We start from the raw sequence: 25,365 nt of genomic DNA, 5'->3' as shown, positions 1-25,365 counted from the left end.
TTTTAGAAGATGAAGCATTTCTATGTTATATTCTTTTAATATGATTAGCACTTTCTTTGATTCCTGGAAAAGCAGTTCCTTATATGCTGGTGAAAGTAATATTTTAATTACCTGCCTATTTGAAGATAACTCAGGAGACAACTATACCTGGTAGCACAACATGATCCGCTTGGAGCAATCAACAATTAACAAAGACTTTAAAAATATACCTGTCTGGGGTTATTTTGTGTAAGGATTTATCTTATCTTTCCCTACCATACTAATCTTGGGGGACACTCTTTTATCTTAGTGGACTTTGAGGGCTGGACTTATGATGATAACTCTGTCATTCAGAAAGAATTCTGTACATAAACATTTATGTAATTAATATTTATTCAGCTCCACTACTGTGGAAGCTGATTTGCTAATTTCTTTGGAAGACATGGGTATGAATATGCAATTGGCTGTATTCTCTAGGAGCTCATTATAGAGTAAGGGAGGGGCCACTTAGACACAAATTATTGTGAAGTGAGACAGTATAAATGTGCCAGAGAAAAAGGATAAAGTTGTTTAGAGCCTTGGAGCCTTAGAGAAGACAAAACTGTTATATGGGATAATATATATGGATAATCAGAAAAGAGGGTTAGTGAAGAGATTTCAAATAATGTTTTAAGGAATCATAGAAATAAAATAGATTAAACTCATAAAGTACTGGATTTAAGATAGCAGGAAAGTTTATAATTAGTGTTAGGAAGATTTCCATTAAATGTTTTCTAAAAATTGGCATATAAAGAAATTAGCTGTAGTTACAGGGTAAATCCACATACCTAATAGATAATTTATTAAAATTTTTTGATGATTCTGGATTAAATGATGATACTGTTTTCTATATGATTCTAAATGGGAATTCATTAATTTAAAGCTTTAAGATACTTACATATAGATACCGTTGACCCTTGAACAACATGGTTTTGAATCCACTTATACATGGATTTTTTTCCTTTTTTTAAAAAAAATAATTCTAGTATTGTTAATATACAGCGTCATATTAGTTTCAGGTGTACAATATAGCAATTGAACAATTTGATACATTACTCAGTGCTCATTATGATAAGTGTACTTTTTTAAAAGATTTAATTTATTTATTCATAAGAGACACAGAGAGAGAGAGAGGCAGAGACACAAGCAGAGGGAGACGCAGGGCTCCCAGGACCCTGGCCTGAGCCAAAGGCAGACGCTTAACCACTGAGCCACACACACAGGCATCCCTGATAAGTGTATTCTTAATCCCTTTCACCTATTTCACCCATCCTTCCACCCACTTCTCTGGTAAACATCAGTTTGTTCTTTATAGTTAAGAGCCTATTTCTTGGTTTCCTTTTTTCTTCTCGGTTTTATTAGTTTTGTTTCTTAAATCCACATATGAATGAAATCATATGGTATTTTTCTTTCTCTGACTGACTTATTTTACTTAACATTATACTCTGTAGATTCATCCATGTTGTTGCAAATGGCAAGATTTCATTCTGTTTTGTTGCTGAGTAATATTCCCATGCACTACATCTTCTTTATCCATTCATCTATCCATGAATACTTGGGCTGCTTCCATAATCTGGGTATTGCATATGATGCTGCAATAAACATGGTGGTACACATATATTTTCAAATTAGTGTTTTCATATTCTTTGGGCAAATACCCAGTAGTGGAATTACTGGTTCATATTGTAGTTCTACTTTTAGTTTTTTGAGGAACCTCCATACTGTTTTCCACAGTGGCTGTACCAGTTTGCATACCCACTAACATTACACAAGGGTTCTTTTTTCTTCACATCCTCACAAACACTCGTTGTGTCTTGTGTTGTCCATTTAAGCCATTCTGGTGTGAGGGGATATCTCATTGTGGTTTTGATTTGCATTTCCATAATGATTAGTGATGTTGAGCATCTTTTCATGTGTCTGTCTGCCATCTGCATATTTTCTTGGAGAAATGTCTGTTCATGTCTTCTGCCCATTTTAAAAATTGGATTATTTGTTTTTTTAGTGTTGAGTTGAATAAATTCCGTATATATTTTGAATACTAGTCCTTTGTCAGATTGTGTCATTTGCAAATATCTTCTCCCATTCAGTAGGTTGTCTTTTGGTTTTGTTGATTGTTTCCTTTGCTGTGCAGAAGCTTTTTATTTTGATGTAGTCTCAATAGTTTATTTTTGCTTTTGTTTTCCTTGCCTCAGGAGACACATCAAGAAAATGTTGCTACAGCTAATGTCAGAGAAATTATTGCCTGTGTTCTCTTTTAGAATTTTTATGGTTTATAGAGTTTTTATGGTTTTATGTACCTTACATTTAGGTCTTTAATCCATTTTGAGCTTATTTTTGTGTATGGTATAAGAAAGTCATCAGTTTCATTCTTTTTCATGAAGCTATCCAGTTTTCCCAACATCATTTGTTGAAGAGACTTTTTTCCATTCCATATTCTTGCCTTACATGGATTATTTTTAATAAATACAGTGCAGTGCTATAAATGTATTTTCTCTTCCTTGTGATTTTCTTAACATTTTCTTTTCTCTAGCTTACTTTATTGTTTCTTTTCTCTAGTTTACAGTATGTAATATATATAACCTACGAAATATGTATTAATTGATTATTTACATCATTGGTAAGATTTCAGGTCATCAGAAGGCTATTAATAGTTAAGTTTTGGGACAGTCTAAAGTTATATGTGAGTTTTTAACTGCACAACAGTCAATGCACCCAAGCTCCATGTTATTCTAGGGTCAACTGTATTGTGAGTTTTTTGGAAGGATGGGCAAGTTAAAGACTTAAAATACTAAGCAATTGAATTATCAATCTTAAATATTTTTGTTGCTATTGTTTTCTAATTAAATCTATTCTTAATAGTTACTTGACATATTTTCTTTTTCTTATGATAGTTTCCACAAAGATTTCACTGAAACAGTTATCTATATAATCTAGATTTAGTCTATGTCTACATGGAAACAATTTTTTTGGTAACAACAAAACAATCTTTTCTTTCAATTGAAATATAATTTACACACAATGTTACATTAGTTTCAGATATATAACATAGTGATTTGACAAGCAAAACAATCATTTTTACTAAAACATATGTTTTCCTCTTATGACAAACCAACACACATATTATTATTCTGATTGGCAAGTTAAGCAAATAAAAAATGTGAATATAGATGTAATAAAAAGGTCTTCAAGTATTTTATGTTGTGGTTGTACAGCACTAAGATTTTATATAATAGGCATCAAATAATTAAAATGGAAATAACCTAATGGCAATCAGAGTTGTATTTTAGAGTATACTTCCATTGTTCTCTTACTATGAATTACTATTCTAAGCAAAATATCTGAATTGGTCAAAAAAAATCAAACTGTTATTAAGAAATATTATTTTAGAAAATTAATATGAGTTTTTATTTCATGACATGATTAAAAACTGGGTTGATGGGAAAGAAAGAATACAAAGTCATTTTGTATGGTCAGCTGTAGAACTATGGCTATGTCCTCCTGTTCCTCAGTTGGAACTTAATTTTTTTTAAGATTTAATTTATTTATTCACGAGAGACAGAGAGAGAGAGAGAGAGGCAGAGACAGAAGCAGGCTCCATGCAGGGAGCCCGACGTGGGACTCGATACTGTATCTCCAGGATCACGCCCTAGGCTGAAGGCGGCGCTAAACCGCTGAGCCACCAGGGCTGCCCCATCAAGCTGGAACTTTAAAGCAGCTCTACTATAGTCCTACTGTGTGTAGTCATCCCAAGAATAGTGAGCAACAAAGTATTTTTCTTTCTTTTTTTTTTTTTTTTAAGATTTTATTTATTTATTCATGAGAGACACACACAGAGAGAGAGGGAGAGACACAGGCAGAGGGAGAAGCAGGCTCCACGCAGGGAGCCCCACGCGGGACTTGACCCTGAGTCTCCAGGATCACACCCTTGGCGGAAGGCGGCGCTAAACCGCTGAGCCACCCGGGCTGCCCCAAAGTATTTTTCTGTTTAATGCTGAGTCAGATTACAATTTCTTTGTCAGTCAGAGTTTAGTTAGGAGAAAGAAACTTCAGATGTTACTTGAACAGAAGGTATTTACTAAGAGAACTGTTGATAGGTATCAATAATTGTTACCTAGGTTATAAGAGAACACTAAAGTATCATGATACAAGTTTTGGAAGCAGCTATCGGGAAAGAGGTTGAAATTTATACTTAGAAGCATTGAGGAGGAATGCAATGGGCTGAATCCACTGAAGAGGGGGTGATACTCAAGTGGTGCTGGTTTCTATGGGGGTGGTAATGAAGCTGGTTCTGTTAGTGATGGAAAAGTTGGCAATAGATTCACCTGCACCCTCCAGTTAGTGCAGTGAAGAATCATTACTAAGGAGGAAGTGCCACCCCAGAAAGCCAAAGAAAAGCCCAAATCCCTCTTTAGTATCTTCTGTTGGTGCCTGCCATTGAGCCAGCCAAAGCAGAAGTGTGCCCTGCAGAGTCCCAGCCCCAGTATCGCAATATTAACTATAGAAGGGTGAGTTTGAAGTTGAGTGACAATAACTTGAGTGACAATAAATAGAACACCTACCACTAAAAAAATTAATCTTTACAATAGAGCATTACATTCCTTGATTTAAAATCATGTTGCTCATGTTTAGATGTTTTTTGTTTTATTAGTTCTGGATCCTGTAGTATTTTTGCAATCCTAGGAACATAGAAAAGAAAAGATACATCTCATTTGTTCAGTGAGAAACTAAATTCCTTTGAAGGTCTCTTCAAAGGATTCGCTTCTCCCAAATATACTTCAAGTTGAATTTTATCAACTGAAGTTTTGAATTTAATTAACAGATTAAGTTACCTTTGAGAAATAGATTTTTATTTTTCCATATTTCAATTTTTCTCTTTCTCTTGAGACATAGCTAACAAATTTGTAAGGGCACTTCAAAGACATCTTCACCTCTAATTTACTATACTTATTGAAAAGTAATGTTTTTCAATGAAATGTAGAATTAGTGAAGGAAAGTGTACAAGGGAACAAAAAAGAGGAAAATATGTTGATAGATCTGTAACTAATATTCCACTGATTTTTGTTGTTCTGAGAGTTTGAGGCTGTGGAGGTAAAACAGTTTCAGGACTTCAGAATGTAAACACTATTGTTTAAACTTATAATCATTCCAGAAATCTTGTATCAGTATTCAGACAGATACAAGCTCTCATGCTTATAAGTCTTGGTATCTGCTATGTACAGCCAAGTTGATACACATGGAATGAATATCTGATAGCATTCTTTTTTAAGTTTTAAGTCAAGCAAAATTTAACTTTATTACTTTTTTTTTAAAGGGAAGAAGAAGAAGAAATTGATGAAGAAGAATTGGAAAGGTTGAAGGCAGAGTTAGATGAGAAAAGACAAATGATTGCTACTGTCAAATGCAAGCCTTGGAAAATGGAGAAGAAAATTGAAGTTCTCAAGTATGGTGCCACCTTTTGTAATTAGACACACTTTCCCTGATTGCTGATCTCCTAAATCCTCTGAGTATTACCTATACTTTATACATAGTGTTATATATATCTTTTACTTAAAATACTGTTACTTTATATAAGGTTCATGGTCATAGACATGTACCCAACATATTATATATGTCACATGTCATGTATGTGAACACATCACATATCACAGATATGTACATGTATGCATATATACATACCATCACTAGAGAGGCTGAGCTAATGATTATATTTAAAAAAAAATTATGAGCAAATTCGTTGTTGTTCAGAGTCTTATAACCTCTGGTCACTTTTAGTAATTTGTTCCTTGAACTGAGAATTTTTTTAGTTGAATACATTCATTTCTATTTCTCTAAAAGAGATAATATATTTGAATTTTACAAGTTTGTGTGGCTTGCACATTCTTGTTCCTCTGCAGATTCCCCACCTCAAATGATATAATCAGGTGACAGTTCTCTTTAAAGCACAGGGAGCATATTAAGCCAACAGAACAGTACATAAGATTCCAATTAAGGATTATGCTAATAGCTATTCCATGGTGACATATAAATGACCCAATTTCACTCTTCTGTTGAGTGTTGATGAGGGTACAAACAGACTCAGAGACACATGGATTTGCCAACTCCCTGTATGAAAAGACAAATGATTCTCTCTTTCTGAGGGACGGGAACAGATTCATTTCTGATCACTTCTGAGGTTCATACTATATTACCTTGCCAAGGTTGTCGGGGAGGTGAGACATGAATAAAAGGGAACGTGTCTGTGATAACAAGCATGTTTATATCTTTCAGTTGTATTACCGATTGCATTTTTTCTCAGAACCATTTTTGTAATTAATGGTACATTTCCAAAGCTGTCTCTCCACAAGGCTATTTAAGTAATAATGTTAGTGTTATAGTATAGTATCGTTGTCTTTGGTGATGAGAAAAGAACTGAAGTATCTATGAGGATATTTCACTTTTAATCTTAGCTTTGCAAAAGAGTAAATCTTATTTAAAGGCTTTGCTAGCTTCTGGGGCATCAGCTACCTCATATCTAAAATCAAACAAGATATTCTAGATCTGTCCTGTGAAATGAGAACCTAGCCATCATTTATAATGGCATTGTTTTGTTTTGTGGACTCAAGTTTCCTAAGTTCCAAACAATGGTCTTCCCAGCAACCTTCTGGAACAGCGCAGTAGTAGGCTGGGAACTCCATGTGCACTTACTTGTAGGCACCAGCCATGAATGACAGCAAAGGCAAGCAGAGTTCCTGGTTCCATGAAGCTGGTCACGTGTATGTGTGCATGTGTGTGCACACGTGTGCATGTGTCTGTTAAAATAGTTTTCATTCAATGAAGTGAAAATGATGCTAAATGATAGGTTTAAAAATATCCTTACTTGGCAAAATACAAATTTGGCAACTGCTTTATGTTGCTTCCAAAATGTATTTTGAAATATTACTGCCCGTGAAATCTCCCATACTGGAAACCACAGGTAATCGTATGTAGAAAGGGATAAAATTGGAAAGCAGTAGTATTGTGAACCTTCCAAGCATGGGTGTGAAATTGAGTAAGAATGCCAAAGAGTGCATCTTCCCTTTCCACCTGCAGAAGGTGTAGAAATACCCTCCTCCCTTTTCTGTATCTCTCATGTGGGGCAGCGGAGTAGGAATGGGCTTCTAATTCCAATCTGAATCTCAGACCTTCCACTTAATGGCTGTGCAAATTTGAGTGAATTGTGTAGCTCTCTGACATTCAGGTTCCTTTTTTTTTTAAAGATTTTATTTATTTATTCATAGAGACACAGAAAGAGAGAGAGAGGCAGAAACACAGGCAGAGGGAGAAACAGGCTCCACACGGGAAGCCTGACATGGGACTTGCTCCGGGTCCTCAGGATCACACCCCGGGCTGCAGGCGGCGCTAAACCGCTGCACTACCGGGGCTGCCGGACATTCAGGTTCCTTATGAAATTATGCTAATTTACAGGGTTATTGGAATCATAAGATGAGATAATTTACATAAAATGCTTAGCATGGTGTTGGAACATAGCACACAGAGGGGAAGCACAAGTTGTACTTATCACTTCCTCTCAGGACAGAGTCAATCTTGCCTGGTCCCCTGCAGCGTGACAGGAGAGATGGAGAGGGTGTGAGACATGGCAGGGCTGGGTGGAAGCAGACCCAGCCAGGGACAACCACGGGAACCCTAGGGGATGGTGACACATTGGTAGTAGTCTAGATGGGCAACTGATTTTGCCATTCCAATGAAGAATAGAGCATCTTGACAATTTGGCAGAATCTGGGGCCAAGCTCCTTTCAGGTGTTCCAAGTGTACTCAGGGTAACCCTGTAGCAGATTCCAGAACTTGGGTCCTTGAGCTGAGTCCAGGAATTAACCCATTTTTGGAATGGGGGAGAGGTAGGGATTGCGGTGCCAGGAAGGCAATACCAGACTCTGTTGTTAGGGCAGAGGTTGAAAATGGGGAGTCTGAGACTCAGTCTAGGTCGTAGATCTGAATGTTAGGTTTTTATTCAGCCCAAATGCTTTTTGTTTCTTTTTCTTTTGTTATTTTTTCATTTTTCATTCACATATATAACAAAATTTACCATTTTACCCATTTGGGGGGGTATATTTTTTATAACATTTTTTCCTTGTTGCCAAACATTGAAAAGTAGGAGATTTTACATTAAGAAATCCAGAAATGAGATACCTGGGTGGCTTAGTGGTTGAGCGTCTGCCTCTGGCTCAGGTCGTGATCCTGGAGTCACAGGGTTGAGTCCCTTCAGAGAGCCTGCTTCTCTCTCTGCCTCTGTCTCTGCCTCTCTCTGTGTGTCTCTCATGAATAAATAGATAAAATCTTAAAAAATAAAATCCAGGGATGCCTGGGTGGTCCAGTCTGTTAAACATCTGACTCTTGATCTCAGCTCAGGTCTTGATCTCAGGGTCATGAGTTCAAGCCTGACATTGGGCCCCATGCTGGGCATACATTTAAAAAAAAAAAAAATCCATGGGACGCTTGGGTGGCTCAGTGGTTTGGTGCTTGCCATAGGCCCAGGGTATGATCCTGGGGTCCTGGGATCGAGTCCCACGTTGAGCTTCCTACATGGAGCCTGCTTCTCCCTCTGCCTGTGTCTCTGCCTCTCTCTTTGAGTGTCTCTCTCATGAATGAATACATAAAATCTTAAAAAAAAAATCCAGATGTCCAGCTTTTGCTGGATAAGTGGAGGATCTGGTCCCTCATTCCTACAGGGAAATAGCAGCTGGGGCTTGGCACTAGTTGCCTCTGCAAAAGGGGCATTCACTTTTCAGTATGCACAGTTCTCAAACAATCCACATCACCTGCTGACACTACTTGGTTAAAGCTTGTATGCATTCCAGTGTTCGGCCTCCTACCTGTGCAGCAAGGGAGCAATATTGGCACGTTACCAAGATAGCAATTCAGAACATCAACTTTAAAGCCAGCTTGCAGAATGGAAGCACAGATTCAGGGCCAGAAAAGGAATGATGATGGCTTCTCACATGTCAGTAATGCTCACCATCTTGCGATGATTGTCTGTGGCCAGAAGTGAGTCCTGCTTCGTAGCTTTGCAATGCTCTGCACAGCTGGTGTCAGCGATTGGCCTGATTTCCTTGGTTTCACCCTCCTTAATGGAGCTGTTGGCACTATAGTCCCCGGCCTGTCTCCCTTTGTGGGTCTCTCAATGTTGTATTAAGCGGCTTCCCCGTGGATTTCAATCATGTTATTAGAGCAAGTGGTCAATACTTATGGTATATAGAGGTAAAGGTTTCTCTACCCCAACATGGGAGTAGAGAGGGAACTTTTCTCCTACCCTTTATGTCTTTCAGGGACTTCTAATTCTGAGAGGACATTTCTGAGGATTATGTTATCCCAGAATTCACCTCCAGTCATCAATCCTCACTAAGTATATGGAATCCAAGGCAGTAGGCTCAGTATAACTACAGTAGATACTTAGGTCATAGGTTTGGATCTGTGTCGGGGTTCCAAGGCTTTCCATCTGGCTCTGAACTATGAAAAACTGAGGAAACACCCAAAACAGATTTATCAGAGGGTCAGGCTTTCAAGATGTGTTTTAGAGTAAGGCATAGGGAATAGCAGCTATTATATAATAGTGGGGGGGCCCCTCAGAGGTGGTTCCCACTTTCTGAAGGGATGCTCACTAGCAACATGAGCATCCTTAGAGCTGAGGCCAAATGACAGTTAAAATAAGCAGTTAATACATGGGCAAGAGGCCCTAAAAATGGGTTGTTAATCCCTGAGGACTCTTGAACGTGGCTCAGGAGTGGAGCTCAGCACTTTCAAGGCAGCAGTATTGGCTTTTTAGGACTGAAGAGAAGGCACATCTTTCCTCTGTCACCGGGGACAATGTTTTTCAGTGTGTTTTCCTGTGTGCTAATGCAGTTTTGCACATTCGTGTGGCCTTAAACCTGTTGAATGATAATCTCCAGGTTTGGAAAGGCAGGTGTGCCTGGCCCAGACCAGGGTATGCATATTTTTGTTTTTGACTCTAAACGTCATTGATATACAGTCAGGATTGAAGTCTACTGTCTTGATTCTGAGAAACAGAAAACTTCAGTAAGCAGAATGTCCTGCTCTATAAATTGTTTATCAAATGGGTGAAAATATGTGGTGGGGGGGGCAGGGGAAGGGAAATAGTGGTATAATTTTCATCTCTTTGAAACTCAATTCCTAATTTTTTATTAGTAATTAATTTTAAAAATATCCAACAGCCAGAATTGTAGGCATAATTTTTTTAAGTTGTTAATGGGTTTCCCTTGGAAGTTGGTTACCTAGATCTTTCCTCACTGTATTTATAGATGACTGCATAACCTGATAGCAACCATCACAAGTGATATAAAACACCTAGATGGAAAATAACCGGTCTACTTATTACTCATCTTGAAATCTCAAAACCAACTACTCCGGAACATTCGACATGGTGTGTTTAAAGTCTGTATGACTAAACTTGAATAAGCAACTACTTTGTTTTGTTACAGTAAGGTGGGTTGGGGAGTGAAAATAAAGAGATGTGAGGGCCACCTGTTTGGCTCAGTGGTTAGATTTCTGCCTTTGGCTCAGGACGTGATCCCGGGGTCCTGGGATGGAGTCTGGCATCGGGCTCCCCACAAGGAGCCTGTTTCTCCCTCTGCCTAAGTCTCTGCCTTTCCCTCTGTGTCTCTCACGAATAAATAAATATCTTAAAAAAAGAGAGAGAGAGAGACATGGACTCCAGGCTAAGTTCTACTCTAACCTCACCTCTTGGAGCCTCATGTATTTATTCATACAATGAAGGGATTGGATGGTGGCCAGTGGTTTTCAAACTGTTTACTTCAGAGTTCAAGTGGTTTGGTGAAATCCCTTCAGGGCAAGGCAGGCAGAGGTAAGAGAGGGTTGCCTGGCCACACCACTAGCTCCCAGCAGAGACTTAGGGATTGTTTCATCTACACAATGGCCTTGTATATAAAGCACCCATTTGAAGGAAAAATAAATGCTTCTGTGCCTATTGACATAAGAAATAATTAAATATGTCTTTTGCCCACTTCATGATTGGATTGTTTGTTTCTTTGGTGTTGAGTTTAATAAGTTCTTTATAGATCTTGGAAACTAGCCCTTTATCTGATAGGTCATTTGCAAATATCTTCTCCCATTCTGTAGGTTGTCTTTTAGTTTTGTTGACTGTATCCTTTGCTGTGCAAAATTCATGAAATGGGCAAAACACATGAAGAGAAATCTCACAGAGGAAGACATAGACATGGCCAACATGCACATGAGAAAATGCTCTGCATCACTTGCCATCAGGGAAATACAAATCAAAACTACAATGAGATACCACCTCACACCAGTGAGAATGGGGCAAATTAACAAGGCAGGAAACCACAAATGTTGGAGAGGATGCAGAGAAAAGGGAACCCTCATTACACTGTTGGTGGGAATGTGAACTGGTGCAGCCACTCTGGAAAACTGTGTGGAGGTTCCTCAAAGAGTTAAAAATAGACCTGCCCTACGACCCAGCAATTGCACTGTTGGGGATTTACCCCAAAGATACAGATGCAATGAAATGTCGGGACACCTGCACCCCGATGTTTATAGCAGCAATGGCCACAATAGCCAAACTGTGGGAGGAGCCTTGGTGTCCATCGAAAGATTAATGGATAAAGAAGATGTGGTCTATGTATACAATGGAATATTACTCAGCCATTAGAAACGACAAATACCCACCATTTGCTTCAACGTGGATGGAACTGGAGGGTATTATGCTGAGTGAAGTAAGTCAATCGGAGAAGGACAAACATTATATGTTCTCATTCATTTGGGGAATATAAATAATAGTGAAAGGGAATAGAAGGGAAGGGAGAAGAAATGTGTGGGAAATATCAGAAAGGGAGACAGAACATAAAGACTCCTTACTCTGGGAAATGAACTAGGGGTGGTGGAAGGGGAGGAGGGTGGAGGGTGGGGGTGAATGGGTGACGGGCACTGAGGGGGGCACTTGACGGGATGAGCACTGGGTGTTATTCTGTATGTTGGTAAATTGAACTCCAATAAAAAAATAAATGTATTAAAAAAAAGAAATAATTAAATATCCTCACTTAACTGGATATTTAAAGAAGCTGATTTGGGGGAGGAAGCAGTTCTTATATTTCATGAGGGTATGGGAATACTCTAATATACTTTCACATGAAACGGCTCTTGGGTAGAAGATATTTTAAATTTATTTATTTTGATAACAGACATGTTTGCTTAGCTATTATACTGGCTGCTTTAATTTCTTAGCTTTGTGGCACGCTGACCCAATATTTCTGGGAGTTGTGCATTGGCTAACTTGCCCTGGTGATTTATATATGGCACATTCGTTAAAGCCAAGAAAGTAATTCTTAGAATTTCACTTACATTTAAACATGTGCTTTTAATGGTCAGCTAGTCATTAAGGTAACAGTCTTTCTTACTCAATCTTCCTTCACCCTCCAGTATTCTTTTTGTTTGTTTTGTTTTTGATTTCACTGTATTTTTTTTTTTTTTTCCATTGGGGGAGCTAAGGTATTTCTAAGACAGTAAGAATAGACCAAAATTGATGTCCTTTGCTGGCCCGATCTGGGAAAGCTAGTCCCTTGGCTCCCATCTATTCCTCTCAAGTTCCTTGGAGCTTGAGATTTTTATAGGTAAGAATCATGATTTCTCTTTTTGTTCACAAAAGACTTTCCTTCATCTGTCATTATGATGGAATGAGGACTTCCACACAAGAGGACCTTTGATCATGGGTCCTCACCTACCAACACACACTTCACCCATTGGGATTCTTTTTAATCAATAACTCAAACAAAGTAGCGGTGTTCAGTTTTTGTACTTTGTAAGTACCTTATGTATATTGATTTTCTCCTCTAAAGAATGACAACTACTGGAAATCAGTACATCTGAATTTTGCTGATCATAGTGTAACACTGACATCCAATTTTTCTTTTCTATTTTAAAATTTAATTTAATTTTAAAATTTTGATTATTTATTTATTTATTAAAATATTTTATTATTTATTCATGAGAGACATAGAGAGGCAGAGACTCAGGCAGAGGGAGAAGCAGGCTTCCTATGGGGAGCCTGATGAGGGACTCAATCCCAGGACCCTGGGATCATGCCCTGAGCCAGAGGCAGATGCTCAACTACTGAGCCACCCAGGCTTCCTTATTTATTTATTTTTAATGATTTTATTTATTTACTTGAGAGAGAGTGAAAAGGAGAGAAAGAGAGAGTGTGAGCACGATCAGGGGGTGGAGTAGAGGGAGAGGGAGAATCAAATTCCTTGCTGAGCATGGAGCCCACCAAGGGGCTCAATCCCAGGATTTGGGATCATGACCTGAACCGAAGGCAGACACTCAACTGACTGAGCCACCCAGGTGGTGCCCCTATTTTTATTTTTTAGAGAGAGTACATGTGTGAGTGGAGGTGGGGAGGAAGAGGGAGAAAGAATGACGATCTTAAGCAGTCTCCATGCCCAGTCTGGAGTCCAAGGCAGAACTTGATCTTGAGACCCTGAGATCATGACTTGATCTGAAACCAAAAGTCTGACGCTTAACCTACTGAACCACCCAGGTGCCCTGATATCTAATTTTTCTATTATTTAATAAATGCCTGCTAGGTATTAAGCATGATACTGTGACCTTGGACAATTTTCTTAGCTTTGCAGTCCTTGCATTTTCTCACTTATAAATGAAAATAACAGTACTGCTTCATAGAATTATTGAGAGGATTAGATCAGTTAAGATCTACAACACTTAGAATGATGCTGGCCCATAGTAATCATTTTATGCATGTTAGCTATTATTATTTTACTATCATAATTTCATTTATCACTCTCAACCATCCTTCAACAGAGATATTATTACTTTGGTTTTGTATGTAAGGAAACCAACACTCTGAGAGGATAAGTAATTGTTTATGTTCAGGTAACTAAGTGGTAGAACTATGATTTGAACTTGTGTAGAAAATTACTCTGATGAGATGCAGATCTCTAAGTATACTAATTGCCAGGCAAGCTCTACCAGTGGTCATGGGACTGAAAGGTTCACAGAGCAAACTAACATATTCAAATCACATGGTCTATTAAGTCAAGTTAAAGTATAGTGACAAGCGAGAGCAAAGAGATGGGGTAAATGAACATGCCAGGAAAGAATGATCATAGAGTGACGTAGTAGGCCACAGGAGCACACTTCTTGAATATTGGATATCACAATATTCACATGTTCTGTCTTTCTCATTCTACTGATGATGTAGTTAAGAGGACTGAGGTCCCCGAACACTTGGGTGGTTCAGTCAGTTGAGCATCTGACTCTTGATTTTGGCTCAGGTCATGATCTCAGGGTTGTAAAACTGAGCCCCACATGAGGCTCTGTACTGGGCATGGAGTCTACTTAAGATTCTGTCTCTCTCTCCATCTCCCTCTGCCCTCCCATCCTTGCCACTTGAGCATCCATACACATTCTTTTTCTCTTAAGAGAAAGAAAAAAAAAAAGAGGACCAAGGTCCCAAAGGGCCCCACAGAATGAAGATGATGGGCCAACCATAGGCATCTGCTCTATCAGAATGACACAGAGCAAGTATGTTTGACTATAGTAATACCTTGTCAATTAGCCTGTTGAAATGCCACAGTTGTAGCTGCTTTTCTTGAGCAGAACACAAGCTAGGAGAAGAGAAACACATTGGATGACACCAATGCATGGTCAATTTAGTGGTGACAGATAATCAGTCCCAGAGTGATAGGATCATAAGTTGGTCCTTCCAACCACTTCTAACCTTCTTATTTGTTCATCGTATTTTCCATCTACTTTCTGTCTTTCTTTGTCAGGTATTACAGGTCACTAACTTACTATCTGTATGGGAACACATCTTGTTAATTATGCCTATGTATCACACGCTACAGGTTTATTTATTAGCTATACTTAACATATCCTGTGTGCTGAGCCAGCTACAGAATTTGCAGGATCTGGTGCAAAATGAAAATGTAAGACCCTTTGTTAAAAAATAGTTCAGAATTTCAATGATTAAGAATTTCAAGATACCAATGGCAGAGCATTGAAGTGGGCACTGAGCACACATGGGGCTTTGTGTGACTACATAGCCCCAGGCATACCAAATTTACCCTGCCTAGGAATTTCATCTGAATATTATGAGCCAAGAGCTTTCTTATTGTCTATGTTTAATTCTTTTAATCAGTTGCATCCATTACAGTAGCATAATGGAACAGTCTCAAATAATTCAGCAAACTCAGCTTAACAGAACCAAGTCTACGTTACTCCAAAGACTGTTCATGCCCTACAGTTGGGGTGTTCTTTTCCAATACTATTTTGAACATGTGATCCCTATGTTCAAGGCCTTCAATACCTCTCCAGGAATTAACAAAGTGTACAAGCTTTTACTTAACAAATCAGTGAAAAAAAATCAGTGAGCTCTACAGTCTGGATTTGCAATCCGAAGTCCAGTTTCTTTTCCAAATAATTAGTTACTGATGATGGTGACCATGAGGTTTGGAGATGGGACAGTATCATCTTCAGTTTGTTTTTTGTTTTTGTTTTTGTTTCGGAGTGTCTATTATGTATCAGATCCTATGCTAGAAGATGCTGAACACATTAACTTTTTAAATTCTCATAAACACCTTGAAAACAGAAAGCTATCCCTATTTTACAGATGAGAAAGCTGAGACTGACAGAAGTAAAGTAGTCTCACACAGCTAGTAACCGTCAAGGTGAAGATCAAATCCAGATTTCTCCATCCCCAAACCTCATAGGTTCTCTCTACTGGGCCACACCACTTCTCATGTGAACCATGTTTTCCAGGGAAATGACTAATTTTCAAATCTAGACATTCTCACTTCCTTCAGGTATCCTCTCTACTTTTCTGCTATTCTTCTTCCTATGTTTCTTCCAGTTCTACCTCCTTCATGAATTATCCTCTCTCCTCTGAGGTCCTTTCTCTGCCAACTGCTATAGAAATAGAACTCAAATAGAGTTGACAGAGCCTTTTAGGGGTCTGCATGAATCTGTCAATAAGAGGCAAGAATGTGCTATTAAAAGGCCTTGATTTGTAGCATTTGCCGATTTCCATGGTGTAAATACTCCCACTATGATCAGTTTCAAGCTACTAACAGTTTAAGAATTAGTTTACAAAATCCCTGAAAACACAACAATCGGTAGCTGAATCAGCTCCAGTGCATCTTATTTAAAAATAATCAAGTCTTGTTTGGGATCAGAAATCTTTTCTGACTTAAAATTCACATTTGAGTTCACCTGTCCCAGCTGCCTGTCTTATTTTCATTGCATTAGAATTAATCTTTCCTATTAAATAAGAACAATGTTCCTGACAACTCCGTTTTGGAGATAGCCTGTTAATACTTGCTGTGCTATTGTGAGTGGTTAGAAAATCACTGTGGGTAATTTTAATAATATTTCTCAAATAATATTTTGAAATTCTCCCTTAAAGGATTCTGATAGAGTTCACATGAGAAAATTGTTTGTTTGTTTTCTTTTTCTTTTTACTTGAGATTTGAAACTTTTTCAGTTGCTAAGGAAGTCAGCTCTGAGATACTGGAGATCAATATACTTTTGCCTACCAAAAGTTCTTTATTAATTACATGATTTATTTAATCTTTCCTATCTACACTGTATCATTTTGTCAGAGTTACCTGGAGATGGTCTATTCTTCACCTTGGTTTTGCAAGCTTTTTAAGTGCCCCCCTGGACTCCAGCTCCCATCTCTTTTAGAGAGTTGTGAAGGCATTTATGGCTCTTGTACCAACCTCAAAATTTCAAATACCCGCCTCATTAAAACAGCCTGAGATTCTGTCCAGATGGTTGATGGAAGGGTAATTAATGGTCATTGGAAAATGAGTCTAAAATATGCTAATATTCAAGGTTGCTCACCAACTCTTGGCAATCAATACTCACTGCCTTTCACAAATATCTGCTTATTTAGAATTCAAATAACCTCAAAGCTAAAAAAACAGGGATTTTTTCCCCCTGTACACCATAAGATAATAATTATATTAAAAAGTAAATAGAATAAAGTTCTAAAATTTTCCTCTAGGTAGATAAAATGTGGTTACTATCCTCTTTTTAACTGCATTTTATTGTACACTACTTTCCTAGAGTATTATCAGTCAATATATTACAGATGATAAGACACACTGAATTAGTTTTCCCACGTTGTCAGAGTATCCTACCCTCCAACCATTTTTTGATAAATAGCAATTTACCTAAGTTGCATTCTTTAGAGTGTCAGCTGCTGGTGACAGCTAATTTTCACAACTTGTTATTAGACTATCCACAGATATATTATCTCTGAAAGGTGATTAAGAAGAGAAATTCACTAATTACCACTTACAATGATCTAGAAATGCTTTTAAATATGTTTGACATAATACATTAACAGTAAGAGGAAAGCAAATGTGTACATGATAAGCACAGAATACGATTAATTTGAGAAATGGGCCTTTTTTGTTTAAAAGAAGTGTCATCCAGATCTTGAGTAAGATACAAATTCTGAAAGCAACCCTTTATCAGGTTTATAAGAGGATAATGAAGGAATATTTGAGGATATTTTTATGTAAATGACCAAGGAATAGCAAGTGAATTATTACTTTGGGGGATTTAAATAAGCTTTGTGCTGTAGAATAAAAGTGGCTAAATTGGGGATTTAAATAAGCTTTGTGCTGTAGAATAAAAGTGGCTAAGCCTTATTAACATGCATGCATATGCTACAGTAAATATTTGGAGAACATTATATTAGAATATCATGACAAATTAGATGGGAGGAAGAAAGGGGAATAGTTTTATATATTCAATGTAATATATCTAAAATTTCTTTCTATAGTCCTGAAAATTAGAGATTTTTAAGTACTATAAATCACTTTTTTCAAATAGTTGTTAGTTATGTGTTTACAGGATACATGCATGAATTTACACATATATGTATATGTATACATATGTCCATGTATTTTAACATATACATACACATACATACTGGGATAGCTACATAAGGACACACGACTCTCTGGATGAATTAATTTTTCATTTTATACATATCCTGTTATAGTGTTTCTTGACTAGTGCTTGGTCACAAGGATCAGAAAAGCTTAGGAAATGCAAGAAAACAGTGAAAAGGAAGATTTCAAGTCAACTGAGTAGAAAGCCAAGTTCATATAGAAGCATAGAATGCTCTGTGAATGACCTTACATAGGTTAGTTGTGTTGCCAAGTGTTTAGGACAGACCTCCCGATCTAAGTTTGTCATGGAGCAAGCAGTCAAGTTTACTAGGTTGTCTTGATTATTTGCAGAGCTCGCTAAACTGCCATCATTTGAAATTTCTTGCCCACTCATGGATCAAAAGGCAGAGCACACTGTTCCAACAAAAAATTAAGGCTTTTTTTTTTTTTTTAGCACTCCTAAATATCATAAGACAGCATTTTGAAAACCTGTTTCATAGCACCTAGAAATGTTAAGCATAGGGTAGAAACGTGAACACCCAGGTATTTAAAAAAAACAAAAAAACACCCAGGTATTGTGCAGAATCATTTTACCCAGGCTTCCAAAGCAGAATGGCTTCTCTCACTCTGAGGCAATGCCTTGTAAATCCATCTGTTTACAGTATTCAGAATTTATTGCACATGTTTGATTCAGATGCACGTGAACCAAGCAAAATCAGCATGGCCTGCCCACCAAGTCGTGTCAGTGGCCTTGTGAAGAGCTGAATGTAAGTCTATCTGATAATATGAGCTTGTATATGTGCTCCATGGTGGAAATATCTCTTTTGTTAGAAAAATTCCTACCAACTGATGCCTAGAATGCCTTTCTCTGCCTACTTGAATTCTATCAGCGCTTCAATGCCCAGTTTAATTCTTATCTCATCTACATCTTCAAAAGCTCTCAGGCCTCCAGTGTCCTCTCTCTTTTCACTTTAAGGCTGTCAAGCATTGTTACATAACAGTTTTATGGACCTATATTTCATTTTCCTTAATGGAGTTTAAACTTCAGAAAGGAATCCACATTTCTTTTATTTCTTTCAAAGCATTTTACACATTGCTAAGAACAAACACACTCAATAAATGCTTGGAAAAAAATGGCTAAGTGTACCAAGTACTGCTTTACTCATGTCCTCTCTACTTTTTTTGTGCCCCTGTGCCAATCACAGGAGGTAGATAATGATGTTATTCAGGGGAAACTGAGGGCACTAAGCTCAGAACCCAGCCAAACTGGGACATTTACTTTTTGGGTAAGCTTGGATCCTGATTTCATTAATTTAATCCTCAGTTTTTCATCTCTGAGATAGGGATAACAGTAGTAGTTGTCACCTTGCTTGGTTTTGTAGGGATTGAATGAGATGATGGACATAAATAGTGCTTGGTACATGGCAAGTTAGTTATATGTTAGCTAACATCACCATTACTGTTACCGATCACATTTTACAGGTGGGAATGCTTAGTTGGGATCCATAAGTCTCATAACTTTCCCAAAAGCACACAGCTAGTGTGTGACAGAGCCAAGATTCAAACCCAGGTCTCAATGATAAGACAGAGATAATAGAATTGAATAGAATATAGTCATATTCAAAGGAGAGAGATCCATTTTTGGCTCTTAGCACAGAGACACCCCAGCTGACCTGAGCTCTCTGTAGCAACACAGCCCGGCTAGAGCAAGACTCAGGCTAGAATTCACCCCTGTATCCTCTCGGGCTGAGTCACAACTAGGGCTTCCAAAACTGAACACATCAGGTCTCAAATTTGGGGCTGAATCCTCTCTTGCTCATTTAGTGGCAAGAACAATTCCCACTCTTCCCACATCTCATCATCTGATGGGAAACGGGCTGGCTTTCTGAGCAGTTTTGCCTGGGAATATCTTGTCCTTTCTCAGCTTTGTAATTTGGAGGCTTAGGCATAAAAATTGAAGTCAGCACTATTAGTACTACTGTTGTTAATAATAGTTCCTATTCATAGTGTTCTTATGTTTGCCATGGACACATTACATGTGTTATGACTAAACATATTGCATGCATTAGTTCCCATAAAACACACAGCAGCCCCATGACAGAACTATTAGTATCTCCATTTCATAAATGATGCAACTGAGCATCCAACCATTACCACCACTGGCACCAGCATCTCCTTTATTAAAAAGCAGGTATTTTAAATCATCACTTCCAGTCTAATTATGGAGTTTTATTATCTAGGAGGCCTGTAGTCTTCATTTCCAACCTCTGTGCATAAGAGTAGCTTCCAAACTCTGCAACTTTCTTTCAATTACTCAGTACTATTTTAGGAAAAGTCAGAGTTTTGACTTTGAGTCAATTTAAATTGGTCACTTTTTTTTTTTTTTAAACAACAGCGTTTACTAAGAAAAGACTTCTCTTTCTTCTGATCCCTTTACTAAGAAGTGTCCATGAGTGCAAGTTTTGATTACAGTTGCCTTAAAGACCAGTTTTGAAATGTCTTTCATGTACTTCAGCAATGCACTGGTTGCTTAATCATACTATCAAACTGAAAACAAGAGGGAAGAAGAGTCAACTCAACCTAACCCAAACAGGGAACACGTTTCCTGGGATGAGAATGTGTTAGAGGCAGCATAGCATGTCCTAACTCCCCCGTGTAATCAGGGCTGTATCATGTGTTGCAAGTAAATTATCTATTTTGTAAGTTAGGCCAAATGTGCTCCTTCAACTAACTGTGAAAGCATTCTTGAAAGCCCATGAAACCTTATTATTCTAATTACCAACACAAGGGGTTGATAAATGAATTATGAGGCCAGGTATTATTGCCATTAAATAGATCTCACTCAATTATTTATCCCTGGGTCTGGGGTTACAGTGCAGGGAGCTGTGCATATTGTACCAGGGCTGGTTTGAGCTCCAAGACCTGGAGACCGGATTACAGACTTGGCAGGCGACTTTTGTTGAATGCAATTCAAGGGAATGACACACATCTTTCTGTCAGACATTTGGATGGTTTGAAGCCAATAGATATTCAAAGTTTATCCACAAAATCTTACTCATATTATCCGTGCAAAAAATATCCCTTTATATTATCCAGATAAGTACAAATGGGTAGGAAGATGCATTAACTATAGGAAAAATAGAAAAGTTTTCTTGCGTTTTAGTTTTCAAAGGCTGTGCTCTTTATGTTCTTGGATTCTGATATCTGTAGTGGGCACTCTAGTGTGTTAAGTACCTTTCAGTGCTCATCTCTGTATTGGATATTTCCCTTTTGTATCTTGTTTCTAATCACACAATGAAAGATGCTGTCTTCTGGTTAAGAAATCCATTATTGGAGAGGATGGGATTGAGTGGTTCTAGATTTTTTCTTGTTGTTGTTGCTTTTTATCCTGAATTGGTGCCCCTCATTGCAAAGGTTAGCCGAGAAAATAGTGTTAAGAGACGTTCTTTCACTAAGTCACCAACTTCTTCCTATCCCATGTCCCTTCTTCTAGACCAGCAAGCTGCAAAAGTGCTTCCTTATAACCTGAGAGCATCCTCTAAGGAGGTTCAAGAATCTATTCTTGGTAAAAAAAAGCAAACAAACAAACAAACAAACAAAAACTATTCTCATCCCACCCCGTAAACTCTGGCTTTTTTTTTTTTTTTAACTGCACCCCCTAGACTTCTTGTTTATCTTCTTCTTTTTTAAAGATTTGATTTATTCATTCATGAGAGACACACACAGAGAGAGAGAAAGAGTGAGAGAGAGAGAGAAAGAGGCAGAGACACAGGCAGAGGGAAAAGCAGGCTCCTGTGGGGAGCTCCATGCGGAACTAGATCCTAGGACTCTGGGATCACAACCTGAGCCAAAGGCAGACACTCAACCCCTGAGCCACCCAGGGGTCCCACCCCCTAGACTTCTGCTGAGTTGATTCCTTTAGCAATTTTGACAAGAGTGGGCAATGGGGAACAAAAGGAGCTAGAATGACTCTTCAGGTATCCTTATGGTATGAAACTTGGTGGAAGGCCTTTTGGAGAATGGAGGAGGGGGGAAGGCATTAGGGAAGAGAAGAAATTTCCACCCGAGATTACATAATATTGAGTGAAGTCCAGGTTTTTATCTGAAAACCAATGTCAGAATATGTATGTTGAGGGTAGGGTGAGGTAGTACTTGAGAGAGCAATATGAAACTATACCTAGCATCAGGAAAAACTAGTCATTTGAAGAAACAAATGATAAAATCTTGTTTAGATTGCTCTAAGGAAAACTATATTTATAATAACTGACAAAACTCTTATGAATGCCATGTGAATAGGTTTCTATATTATTAGATGAATTTATGATTAATTTTGTGGTGATTTTAATTTGTTTATAACCCTGACTTCACTCTCTCTCTCTCTTAAATCTTGCTAGTTTAATGATCCTATAACATAATCATCAGTTCACAAAATTAAAAATCTTGTCAGAAATATGAAGTAGAATAGCTATTTCTTTATACTTATGGCTGTTTAGAGCAGTCATGTTTTCTAATTGGCCACTCATCTAGAAAGTGATGTAACTCTAAAAAACCAAACTGAGCATCTTTTAAATTATCTGCTAAGTAGCTAGAGTAGCAAATATGCCCGTGAAGTAGGCACTTTACATTTGAAAAACAAATTTTGATGTTCCTAATAGAGTGATTCTCTATTTATATATGTTTATTATAATAGAATGATGTGGTGATTCCTACGTATACTTGGTTTTATGAATTTCAAGATTCTTGATGCCAAATAATTGAATTATAGCCAGTTTCACTATAACACAATATGTGGGTTCCTAAAGCCCATCAAACTGCAAAATAGGGCAGTGAAAACCACAGGGCTTATAGGAAAACTGGGGGTAAGGGACTAATAGTCAGAAATATCATCAGTGACACATTAAAAAAGATAGGTATAAAATGGCAGCAACATTTTACACATGCTAAATGGGTAAGAAATACATAAATACCAAAATGAATATGGCAGTTACTTTGAAAAAGATCTGATGTTTGCTTGTGGAAGTGGTTTTCACAGGTCTGTAATTTGTGATGTATTGTGACATTTGGAAGGAAGTTTTATAAGACCAGCTGTGAATGGATATGGCTTTTCTAACACACGGAGTGCAGTGAGGTAGCTGGGTGAGGTGTGTACATTTTGTGTATACACTGCTAGGTTTAGCTGGATGCAACTCTCTGCATTTCCCTAGTATTTCTTGTAGAAATTTAAGCAAACACAAAATTTGTGGTATGCTTAAATTGCTCTGGATTGTATCAATCCTGTTACGACAGATTTTCAGTTTTGAAACAAGTATTACAGGAGAATCCACTGTGTAGTAATCCCTCCAACACTTTCACGTTTATGATTTCTCCTTCTTCTTGCCACCACTGGCCAGGCAGGGAAACTATTGCTCCCTGGTTTGTTTGTTGGGGAATCCTGATGTGTTAAAAGCCACAAAGTAACCAAGGGAAATTGTGCAGATCTTTCTCACATGTGTGTGAGTCTTGGGCACATGTGCTTTCCTCTGAGAAGTAGGACCTCCTGAACGTGTATACAGAGAGGGTCAAAAGCCTGGGTAAGGTCACAGAGACAAATCACAGAGGCTGAGTTAGAACTCAAGTTAGAGTCAAGGTTAACTTAGGTCAGTAAGATTTTTTATAAGTTTATTTATTTATTTATTTTTAAGATTTTATTTATTTATTCATGAGAGACACACACAGACAGAGAGAAAGAGAGGCAGAGACACAGGCAGAGGGAGAAGCAGGCTCCATGCAGGGAGCCTGACGTGGGTCTTGATCCCGGGTCTCCAGGATCAGGCCCTGGGCTGAAGGCAGCGCTAAACCGCTGAGCACCCGGGCTGTCCCTGATATTTTATAATTTTATAAACATCTGTGAGGTGCTGTACTCACTCCTACCATATCATCTCTATGACATATAGTTAACGCTTGAACATGACATGTTTTCTTGACTGCATTGGTGTAGAAACCCGGCCATGAGAGTGCTCAGTTTGTACTTTTTGATGTGGCTTTATTAAACATTTTAGAATGTGTAGAATGCCTTAGAAATCATTTACAAATTAATATTTGTAGCTCAGAGGTCATGTCAACGTCAAGGCATTTGATGACAAGGTCAGTCTAGAAACTCTTCCCATTTCCAGGGGTCTGCACTATTACATTTCTGAGAAGACTCATGTAGAGGAATGCAGTCCCAAAGTTTAGGAATGACTTTGGTTTTTGAGCATTAATTACTATGGAAAATACAATTATTGGCTACTCCCCTGTCTCTATGCATCCTAAGTTGTGTCATTCAGCTCCACTTCCAGAAGGTTTAGTTTTATTAAGCATCTCCTCTGCTCAAAGTAGTGGTCAGTGCTGTGGGGGATACAAAAGGACAAAATATTGTCCCTGCCATCAAGGAGCTCATTTGGAGGCTCTGTATGATAACTGAAGAGAATCTATACTCTGTTGCATTTGTGTTTTTTATGGCATAATATGGGTGGGTGCACATGCACAGGTGAGTTACTGGCTCATTCAGCAAGTGCATGTTGGGTTTTCGATCACTGGATATTATAAAATCATGAGTTTAGCACTGTTCTGAGGAATACCTTACCAAAAAAATCCCTCACTGACCTTTCATTTTATAAACATTTACTTTGTGTGTTAATGAGCTTACTTACTTAGTCATATGTGGAAGGGTCTTGTTCTGTAAAATCACACATTCGAGGCACCATCCAACTGACAACAATGTTGTAGCTGTAGAAATACAGTCCAGGTTTGGGTTATCCTGGGTGATATCCTTTACGGCCCCCAAAAGGTCAAGACAAGCCTGGGCCACCTCTGTTTTTAAAATTCTTTTCCTATGTCAAACATACAGCAAAAGCTAAATTGGCCAAACAAAGTTACAAAAATTGTAATATATTTAACATTAAAACTCCTCCATTTTCAGGAGTTGATGCTTTTCTACACACACACAAAGACACTAATGTGACTATTGTAAATGTTAACTATTGTGGAATAATGTTCAAGTTTATATTTGAAGCCCTTTCAGAATATGAGGCCAAAAGTATTTCCTTTCCTTTTCCTTCTTCCCTCAACCCCATTTACTGCACATAATATGGTTTTTCTCTTTCAAATCATAATTGGTTTTATGCGATACCAGGTCAGTAGGTGTGTTCAATGTCAGTTTGTCCTAACTTCTTGGCCCTATTTTTTTTAAAAAAGCAATGCTTAAAAAAGAAGAAAAGAAAATATTTTAAAATAAACATTCTGACTGCCAAAGTCTGAAGTCAATTTTGAGTTCAACCTTATATGTGGTAGAAATGGAAAAGAATTAGCATTCTCTATTTTGATGCTTAGCATAAATTCCTTGCTTTTTGATGACTCCTGCTGATTAATAAGTGAGACTAAA

The 25,365-nt window shown here is 37.9% G+C and overlaps 1 protein-coding gene across 1 annotated transcript in view; it reads left to right on the top strand.

The window, feature by feature from the left end:
• The window catches only part of TMC1 (transmembrane channel like 1), a 118,493-nt gene that overhangs the window by 19,051 nt on the left and 74,077 nt on the right, over positions 1-25,365 (top strand). The window contains exon 4 of the mRNA XM_049106013.1: positions 5,330-5,458. Coding sequence (XP_048961970.1) covers positions 5,330-5,458 — 129 coding nt within the window. The remainder of the gene's footprint in view (positions 1-5,329; positions 5,459-25,365) is intronic.

The sequence above is a fragment of the Canis lupus genome, chromosome 1 (genome assembly GCF_003254725.2).
Source record: "Canis lupus dingo isolate Sandy chromosome 1, ASM325472v2, whole genome shotgun sequence".
Lineage (NCBI taxonomy): Eukaryota > Metazoa > Chordata > Mammalia > Carnivora > Canidae > Canis > Canis lupus.
Note: the sequence above shows the minus strand (reverse complement) of the source record. Positions and strands in the feature narration are given on the sequence as shown.